The following is a 10,581-nucleotide window of genomic DNA, read 5'->3' on the forward strand; positions in this document are numbered from 1 at the left end:
GATAAAGACATTGCTTAACAGAAAAGTAGAAAATAAATCGTGTGCATTTGAAGAGCTTCCTGGCAAAAGCATATTCATTTTGGATAATTTTGCAGAATTTATATTTTTTGTATTGGGCATTGCAGAGCACTGCAAAATGCATTTTATATAGGTTTAAAAAGTAGGCCTACAGTTATGTTCCCAATATATTTGAATGGCAAGAAGTCACATATGAGTGAAAGGACGTCTGAACAGTTACTTCCAATAATAAAATGAAAAGGTAAAAGTCGTTTAAGTCATTTTGTAACAAAACTCATTTTCTGTGTGTTTTTTGTATTTATCAGGCTTAACCACTGGTTTGACGGCATGGCGCTGCTGCACCAGTTTAAGATTGAGGATGGGCAGGTGACCTACAAGAGCAAGTTTCTGTCCAGTGACTGCTACAAATCCAACACGGAGAACGACCGCATCATGGTGACCGAGTTCGGCACCGCAGCCGTGCCCGACCCCTGCAAGAACTTCTTCAAGCGCTTCCTCTCACGCTTCGAAATGCCAAGTAAGTGAGACGGGAGACACCATGACTTGTGCTCATTTGTCGCTTGCTGTGTGTGACTACTTGCCCTACAGTTGCACACAATAAAAATGCAGTGTTAATTTAACACATAGAGTATTGTTTTAACATCTTTAGAGTGTACAGTATTTGGTTCCAGAGTACTCTCACTGTTGAATTAATACTGCATTTTTTTTTTTTACTGTGCTGTATTTTTGTGCAGTCACTGTCCTCTTCATATGTGTTGTGGGTGGTCATCCGGTAGCCAAATCATATCCCCATTGGGATTTAAGAAAGATATATTGATTGATTGCAGTTGATCACTGTTATAACCTTTAATCACCTTCAGGATCAATAAAGTACCTCTACTCTCCACTACTACTGTACTATAAACACTCTAGTTCAATTCATAGGGTGGGAGCGTCATTGCTTTGTTCCTTACACTGCGCATTATGTTATAAACAAGCTTACATTTCAGATTGAGCTTGACTAATTTCTGTGTGCCATTATCACATGATTTTACAGTGACATATCGGCAGTCAGCTGCTTTGAATTCAGACAGTAAACAAACTTTCAGCCTGGCAATGGCACTTTGTTTTACATTTATACTTCATGATATCCATTTTATAGCAACAATAAAAGCATTCTGCCCTGCAGCCTGTGTTATGTGTTCAGTCTGCAAGCATGCACAGTGAAAGAATAACCTTAAGCGGTAAATGATTAAAGAAAAAAAAGCTGACCTTCCTTTGTATCTTTGGCAACAGAGCCGACAGACAACGGCAATGTGAGTTTCGTCCAGTACAAGGGTGATTACTACGTCAGCACTGAGACCAACTTCATGCACAAAGTCAACCCAGAGACCCTTGAGGCCTCTGAAAAGGTAAGCAGTTACGCCCCATTTTCTGTAATGTCCACCATTCCCAGTTTTTGCGATATCCGTTACTCAACCAGGTGGAAACCCTTGCTCAGACACAGCTAGATGTCTGCTATTATTCAACCAGGGGGAAACCCTTGCACAGACACACCTTGGCCATCAGTAGCTTGGTCGTCAAGGTTATCAGCTGGTGGTCGACTTATCTAAACTGATCTCATCTGCCTTCTGACAGGTGGACTGGAGCAAGTTCATTGCGGTGAATGGAGCAACGGCTCACCCCCACACTGACCCCGACGGCACCACCTACAACATGGGCAACTCTTACACCGCAAAAGGTTGGCAGACTTGACTCTAACCCACAATCAGAATGAATTGTAATTAAGCTAGCAAATTACAATATATTATATAACATATCATAATAATACAGCCTGTGTAGTAAATGAATATATGCAACCTATAGCTGTCAATACATACATAAAGGATGTTTATTTTCTCCTTTTTGACATGAATGTTACATTTCCCCTGCCTCTCCTAGGAGCATTTTACAACATTATCTGTGTGCCTCCTGAGAAAGACACCCCAACAGACACACTAGAGGGCACCAAAGTCATCTGCCGCATCCCTTCAGTGGACAAACTCAGACCCTCCTACTACCACAGCTTTGGTAAGTCACTACTGAACACAAGTCTGACATGTTTGTTAGCCTATAAAGTGCAGAACAACACACAATTGGGATATGTGTATCTATTGAACAGCAGGGGTGAATTTGTAGGACTTTACAAAGTCACAAATTTGTTATTTCCTTATAGATTTGTGACATTATTCTCAGAATAAATTCCCCCATACCTCTATATATATATATATATATATATATATATATATATATATATATATTTCAACCTGTCACCAATACGCTGCTGTATGGGAGAGAGGACGACGATGCCGGAGTCATGCCTGAGGAAGATCCAGAGTGATCGGTTGCTATTTTAATTGATTAAAGTAATTTTTTTGGAGTTTATTTGGCAGTGTGCAGATCTACCATCCAATCACATGTCTGACACAATTGTCTGGCACCTGCAAGTGTTCTGGATGTGTGCACCCTATCCAAAACGTAGTATAACACAGTATAACCCCAGTGATGTTTGTTGTCTCAGTTCAATTGGAATTCTACATCATCCCTCAGCTTGCAGCTTTCTGTTGACTCTGAAGAAGGGTATTAATAACACCAAAACATTAGTCAGGTGTTAGCACAAAATAAATGTTTTAAAAACTAAGCTGCAGAGTGCTCCAGCCTCTACCTTCTACCTAATAATGTTTGTTTGTCTGTTTCTTTCTTTCTTTCCATAGCAATGACGGAGAACTATGTGGTGTTCATTGAGCAGCCCATTAAGATGGACCTGCTGAAGATCGTCACGGGGAAAATGAGGAACAAGGGCATCAGTGACGGCGTCTACTGGGACCCCACACTGGACACCATCTTCCATCTGATCAACAAGAAAACCGGACAGGTACTACAACATATGGACGTAGTTTACGGGCTGGATCGCAGGGACATGTCCATACCACTTCTCTGACTTAACTTAGATTGTCCCCACCACTTTATAACAAATACAGTATAATGTGAAAACATAAAAAAACACTTTCCAAACCAAGCCTACAAGATTACTATGCGGCCAACAGGTCTTCTTTCCTTCATTTATCTATATTGGTGCTTCAGCTTTGTTTTGTTTTTTTTGCTCCTCCTCATTAACTGTATGTTACTTTGGATAAAAGCGTCAGCTAAGTGTAATGTAATGTAAAACATTCCCTCACCGCTCATTTTAATTCTTCTCCTCATCTCCTCCTCTTCCTCCTCCTCCTCCTTTGGTATCCTTCTGCATTGCAGCTGAGCAAGGTCCAGTACCACACAGCGGCGATGTCCACCTTCCATCAGATCAACGCCTACGAGGAGAATGGCTTCATCGTCATGGACATGTGTTGCTCTGACGACGGACAGGCCATCAACAACTACATGGTGCAGAACCTGCGAAAGTCAGGAGAGGCCCTGGATGAGGTGAATTGCTGTTTAGCACACAGTCTTCACCTTTTCACATGATAAAAGATGAAGAAAGTCTGCTTCACCTCACACTTTTTTTTCGTAAAGTCTGTTTTCTTTTCACCCAAAACATTATGAAAGAGTGGGAGCATGAAAATCATGATTGAAGCAGATTTTTTTCATCTTTTATCTTAGTTTGGTTGTCCTGCTCCCAGGTCAGAGGATGAGCCAGCCTTAACCTACTCCTTCACCTTTTGACATGTCATTAAGTATAATGAGGGGAAATCCTGGTAAACTGTGTATAAATGTGGCTAAAAAAGAATGTTGTAAATTCATCTTAGTTTCTGTTTCATTTTTAAATGCTAAACTAGGCGTTGCCAGGGTTGTGATGAGGTAAAGGGGGTATTGACGGGCTTCTGATTAAGGTGAAGGGGGTCGTTTGTTCAAAAAAGGTTTAGAACCTGACTGGCATAGATATTAGAGCACATCAAATGTGCCACTCATATGGTTTGCTGTATTTGTGTATGTGTGGCAGTGCAATTGTACTAAACAGAGTTCTGTTCTGCTCAGGTCTACAACACCATGTGCCGAGTGTTCCCCAGGAGATTTGTGCTGCCTATCAATGTCAGCAGAGACACCCCTAGTGGAGAGAACCTGAACACCAGGCCGTTCAGCACAGCAAAAGCTATGAAGACCTCCAACACCAGAGTAAGTAGTATCGGGGAAAAATAGCATGAAAACAGCATAAAGCATGAAGTAGAAACATGAAAAAAATATATGAGGTTACATCGTATAATACACATTTATCAATTCCATAGTCATTAATATCAACAAAAAATAAAAAGCCATGAGGTGTATGTGTATGAACTGTGATTTATGAATCAATATCCATGTAAATACAGCTATTTTTTTGTGTGCGTGTTATTATTATTGTTGTTGTTGTTGTTGTTGTTATGAGCGGTCAGGAGAATATATACTGTATATACCGGTATACACGTATATATGTGTCTGTGTGTCTAAATGTCTGACCTCTGTTCATCAGGTTGACTGCACGTATGAGGACCTCCATGATGAGGAGCTTCATCAGTATGGCGGCCTGGAGTTCCCTCAAATCAACTACGCAAAGTACAACACCCACCCCTACCGCTACTACTACGGCTGCGGATTCAGGCACCTGGTGGGAGACACACTCATCAAAGTGGACCTGGAGACGAAAAAGATGAAGGTAAGTCTTCAGTGGTTAAAAAAAAAAAACAATCTATCCAATCCAATTGCGAGAGAGAGAATTTAGAATAGAATATATTTTTATTTGTTACTGTAACAAGTACAAGGAAACTGAGCAGTCCTTGTTCAGTTAAGCCGATTACATTCCATTGAATTTTGTCATCACTTATGCACAGTATTGTAAATACTGCTAAGGGTTAAGCATAAGTAGAAGGGGGTGTTTATTACTAACATTACAGTAAAGCACTTTGTTTCAGCAAATTTAAAACTAAGTGTATATATTGTTATACTTTCTTAGGTGTGGGAAAAGCCTGGTTTCTACCCCTCTGAGCCTGTGTTTGTGCCAAGCCCTGATGCAACAGAGGAGGATGATGGAGTCCTTCTGTCAGTGGTCATAACTCCTAATGAGGTAAGGTCCTGAAAGCTACCCATCAAGAATCACATGATATACGTCCAAATTCAACTTCACCACTTAAGACTGAGGACTATTTTAAACTATTCCTTTATTCATTTATTTTTACAATTTTTCTTTAACTAAATATATGTTAAGAAGAGAACATGGGAATGAGAGCACACCACATTCAATGTAGCTTGAATTTGTGTTCCAGGCAATTGGTCTGTTAGCTGATCAGTCTTATGAAGCAATGGATTCATAAACTAGTGGATGCATTCAACAACGCTATTTTTGAATATATAAAATACATCACATGCATTTAAATATTGGATGAAAAATCTCTCTCTCTTCCACTCATTTCCTGTCAAACTCTCACATTGTCCTGCCCTAAAGGAAATGCATAAAAGCCCAAGCACATATGCAAACTAATGTAACTACAATGATGTGTTTTCTCTCACCGTGCAGGACAAAGGCACATTCCTTCTGGCCCTGAATGCCAAGACATTTGAAGAGATCGGCAGGGCTGAGGTTCCCATCAACATCCCCTATGGCTTCCATGGAACCTTCAACTCGACCGCCTAAATATCTCTCAAAAAACGAAAGCCAAAAGACAATATGCCATATACTACACTACTGCAAGTGATCACATTGGCAGCAAGCTGAGACAAGCTTACAAGAGAGAACCACCGAGGATGGAGCAAGTCATTTTGAAGATGTAGGAAGCAAATTATGACTGGCTCATTGGTCCATTGCATCACTTGTGAGAGTTCTTTTCACTGCTTGTCTGTATGCTTTTCAGTGAATTTTATAGTATGACAGAATGGATGTGTGAATGTATGGTTGAATGAATGGGAGTTCTTTTAGTGAAGTTATTTTAGCAAAGTGCTGAAAGAAAACATGTTTCAAGAGTAGGATTAGATGTTTTTATTTGACAGCATAGGCCTGTATGATTCATTTCGTGAAATGAACACGGACCATTGTGACACAAAATCTGTGGCAGTTTCAAGGATTTGGCCAAAATTCTGTGATGGTTGTCACGGTAGTGCTTCCTCTATATTCCCACATATGTTCCCACAGTCGTATATGTTCCCACTTGTATTCTCTCAGGATTTTTTTTTTCTCAAAAAATATTTCTTACTGACGGGTTGTTTTGGTCTTGGCACAGCTTAAACTGCTAGATTTTTTTTTTGTTTAGCACAAGAAAGTAAGCACATTTCACATCAGTAAGCACATTTCTAAAAGACAAAGTTAGGGATTCTTTTGGTCTAGGCACAGTTTATACTAGCATTTTTTCTGTTAAACACAATAGTAGAAAAGGGAAAAAAACTTTACTGACAGGTTAAGATTAGGGATTGTTTTGGTGTGGGCACAGGTTAAGGTTAGGGGTTGTTTTGGTGTGGGCACAGCTTAAATCAGTCTTTTGTTTAATATTGTAAATTGGTCGATTGACTGGAAAAGGTGGACTATTTTACCACCGGTTGGTCAATGCTTTTAATGATGGACTTAACATAGTGCTGTGGGAACATATAGAAAACACTTCCGTGAGTCCATCATGGCACACCTCTGTGACACACCAACACGGAATTTTGGCATAAAACCGCCACAGAGTTCATGTCCCAAGGATCTAGATTCATTTCATGGAATTCTGTTAGATCAGGTTGGCCTGTTGCTTTAGAGTGTTAAGTGTTTTATTTCTTTTATAATAATATATATTTTAATTTAAATACTATGTATTTCTGTATCAGAAGCGTGTTCCTTCTATTTTTTACACAAAAAGAATAAAAAAGAGGTTCACTCATACAGATTGTTGTCTTTTTATTGATTTGTACAGTAGGTTATATTACAGTGAATTTTACTTTGTACGCGAGTACGCTAAAATTCAAGTTTTAAAAAAGTTCTATGAGCATGACAGACTATTTAACAATCACCAACCTCGTAGCTGGTCTGATTGCTGTATTGGGCCTTAAACACTAAGTCATAACCTTTATCTGGAAGCCAGTAGCTTTCCCTGCTATCGTTGCAGAATGAAAGGTGCACTTCAATCTTCAACTGACTGGAATGAATTAAATGGCCTGTTGGAAATACAGTCCTTGAGAAGAGTCGTTCACTTCATGCTTGTAATTTTTGCGAGATGGCAGCCAGCGAATGTCTCAGGTGCTCCTTTTTCTCTTGTAGGTGTGACTCAAACTCCCTGGCCTCTGTCAGAATGTCATCCAACTCTTTCATTTGCATGTAGTCTGCAGACGTTCTATCTCTATTTGGGGCACATGATTATAAAAGACATTACTACAAGGTCGAATAATGTGTTTAGCCTGTTTTAATTGCATTATTTTTACATTACATTACATTAATTGCATACCTTAGCACTTCTGTGAACTCGGAAAGCAACATGGTGAGGTTGGTGTGTGCATCTATAAAGTAAAGATGACGAGAGAGAGAGAGAGAGAGAGAGAGAGAGAGAAATTAACAACTACACTGACTGAAATTCAATGAACAATTTTAGGTTACTGTATAATCATCATTAATAGACTTAGGGCTGTGCAATATATCAAATTTATATCGTGATATCAATATTGCTGTCAAACAATATAAAATTTCATAATATCGAGTTGAAACAATATTTTCGTCATTTGTCTACACTGCCAAAAGGTCGGTTACTCTAATGCCTGGTTCAGTTCAAGACCGAACTACGCTGCCTGGTAGCGGAGGTAGCAGAAGAGTTTCACCTTGAATTCGCTGTATTTGCTCTGGACGGGCATTGACATGTTTGATCTAGCTAATCACATAACGGCTCTGGCTTGACAGCCTGGGACATTCGTTGATAGGAACATTCCAATTGTTTTTCGCCGAACCGTGTCATAGCTCATTACCATAAGATTAGCTTGACTTTAATCGTTAAAATTCGCTCAGTTCGCTTCGCCCCCTGACGAATTCGCTCTGGTAGCGCTGGTCGCGTGCCCTTCATAGAGAAATAATGACTTCCGTCACTCGTAGGTTGCTCTTGGTATTGCATTCCCCTCCACTTGAGCCATTGCAAGCACAGAGCAGACTTGCTACCCAACACTCATGCAGAACACCACTGTGTGTTCCTCTATGGCCCTCCACTCACACTGCTGAATTGAAGGAAGATTGTGAATTGTTTAGCACAAATATTTTCTCTTGAAAAGAAATATCGTCTAAAAAAATCGTGATATCGATATTGACTGAAATAATCGTGATATAGATTTTTCTCATAATCGAGCAGCCCTAAATATACTGTACATCAGCCTACAAATAAATGGACTCATTCATAATGAAATTGATAGAGAAACATGTTGCCACTTGAATTCAAGCTCTATTAGATTAGATTAGATTTGAACGTTATTTATCCCCAAGGGGTAATTTGTGTCCCATGTTGCTCTGTAGATAAAGCGATCTCTTTTCTTTCTACACTCAGCCACTTTATTAGGCATACCTTTTCAACTGTTCATTGATGCAAATTTCTAATCAGGCAATCACATGGCGGCAACTCTTAATGCATTTGAGCATGTAGAGGCATGTAGATGGTCAAGACGATCTGATACAGTTCGAACTGAGCATCAGAATGGGGAAGAAAGGTGATTTTTAAAGTGACTTTGAAAGTGGCATGGTTGTTGGTGCCAGATGGGCTTTGATTGAGTATTTCTGAAACTGCTGATCTACTGGGATATTCACGTACAACCATCTATAGGGTTTACAGAGAATGGTCCGAAAAAGAGAAAATATCCAATGAGCAGCAATTTTGTGGACGAAAAGGCCTTGTTGATAACCGAGGTCAGAGGAGAATGGCCAGACAAAGCCAATAGTAACTCAAATAACCACTCGTTACAACCGAGGTATGGACAAGAGCTGTGAATGTGTCACAGGAGTGACTACGATAAGTGGGGGAGGGAACGTTTAGATGGCGTGCTGGGAAGACTGTTCAATCAACAGCAAGTACTCGCAGGTGCAAGCCTGTGGAGGTGGCAAGGTGATTGGGCCACGAGAAGATGCCCACAGTTCTTAGAAGGAGCAGAGAACACACGCAACAGACCAGACACACGACAGAGACGACGAGAGGCGGTTGGTGAGAGAGCGACTCCGACTTTGAGGAGAGAGAGAGAGAGAGAGAGAGAGAGAGAGAGAGAGAGAGAGAGAGAGAGAGAGAGAGAGAGAGAGAGAGAGAGAGAGAGAGAGAGAGAGAGAGAGAGAGAGAGAGAGAGAGAGAGAGAGAGACTGACAATGCAAAACACACAGTTGGTGAGCCAGTTGGTCTGTAAACACATGGGAGCGGTCACAGAGATAGACTTCACATCATAAAGTAAATTGCCATTTCCTGTTTGTGATGCGGGCTGGAGGAAGTTGGCTTGTTGTGAGAGAGTGTGATGGCTCTGTCTTGACAGGTTACTAACATAGAGTTAGAGAGAGAGAGAGAGAGAGAGAGAGAGAGAGAGAGAGAGAGAGAGAGAGAGAGAGAGAGAGAGAGAGAGAGAGAGAGAGAGAGAGAGAGAGAGAGAGATGGCCCCAGGGAGGCGACCGTGACGGTGAGATACGCACCATAGCTTCACTCAGCATTTGTGTTACTCCTTGTTCACAGTGTGCTTCTCATTATGATCTGGTGTTTGCCGTGTAATGGTGTGAGTGTGTAGTGGTATTCACGATTAATATAAATTCTGAGTAGCCTTAAGCTGAGAGTGTGTGTGGTGATGACATTTTCAAACAATGGAACTTTGGTCAGTGACACCTGTCTATCTCCACTCCCATCAGAGCTGCATTCACAGAAGACCCAAGCCCCGACTGATGGAGGGTGGAGCGAAACGAACACTTTGTGCCGCGGCCGCCCCTTGGCTGGGGCAGATGGTATGGGGTGGGTTCAAGAGTCTTTTCAAAGACTAACAGCAGACAGAATTTATGAGGAAAAATAAACAAACTATTGATTGGAAACGTTTATCTCTGTGTCCTCTTGGTGTCTTGGTGTGTTTGGTGTACAATGCTCCTCGGGGTAGTTGAGTTGAGAGTAAGCTTGGCAACGCGCACCTCCCACCTGTGACAAATGCACAGCACGTCAAACCTTGAGGCAGATGGGCAACTGTCAGCCAAGAGCAGCAAGGTTGTGATTCACACAGGATCATAGAAATTGGACAATAGAAGACTGGAAAATGTTGCCTGATTTGATGAGTCTCGATTTCTGCTGCAACACTTGGGTGGTATGGTCAGAATTTGGTGTCAACAACACGAAAACATGGATCCACCCTGCCTTGTATCAATTGTTCAGGCTGGTGGTGTAATGCCATAAGGGTTTTTTCTTGGACCAATTTGGGCCCATTAGTACAAATTGAAATTTGTTGGAATGCCACAGCCTACCTCAGTATTGTTGCAGGCAGTTAAGGCAGTTCTGAAGGCAAATGTGGTGCAACCCAGCACTAGAAAGGTGTACCTAATAAACTGGCCGTTGAGGGTAGATGTTCTCACTTCTCATGTTAACCATCCATGAGACTGTATCTAAGCAACCAATGCTCTAGGACAGG

General features: G+C 41.0%; 1 protein-coding gene across 1 annotated transcript in view; it reads left to right on the forward strand.

Annotated features, from left to right (window-relative positions):
• The window catches only part of bco2b (beta-carotene oxygenase 2b), an 11,341-nt gene extending 4,485 nt beyond the window's left edge, over positions 1-6,856 (forward strand). Inside the window, exons 4-13 of the mRNA XM_063207423.1 lie at positions 324-535; positions 1,294-1,409; positions 1,636-1,738; positions 1,939-2,067; positions 2,751-2,911; positions 3,289-3,456; positions 4,009-4,146; positions 4,481-4,663; positions 4,961-5,071; positions 5,522-6,856. Coding sequence (XP_063063493.1) covers positions 324-535; positions 1,294-1,409; positions 1,636-1,738; positions 1,939-2,067; positions 2,751-2,911; positions 3,289-3,456; positions 4,009-4,146; positions 4,481-4,663; positions 4,961-5,071; positions 5,522-5,638 — 1,438 coding nt within the window. The 3' untranslated portion in view covers positions 5,639-6,856. The remainder of the gene's footprint in view (positions 1-323; positions 536-1,293; positions 1,410-1,635; positions 1,739-1,938; positions 2,068-2,750; positions 2,912-3,288; positions 3,457-4,008; positions 4,147-4,480; positions 4,664-4,960; positions 5,072-5,521) is intronic.
• The last annotated feature ends 3,725 nt before the right edge of the window (positions 6,857-10,581 follow it).

This window comes from Engraulis encrasicolus, chromosome 9 (genome assembly GCF_034702125.1).
Source record: "Engraulis encrasicolus isolate BLACKSEA-1 chromosome 9, IST_EnEncr_1.0, whole genome shotgun sequence".
In the NCBI taxonomy this organism is placed as follows: domain Eukaryota; kingdom Metazoa; phylum Chordata; class Actinopteri; order Clupeiformes; family Engraulidae; genus Engraulis; species Engraulis encrasicolus.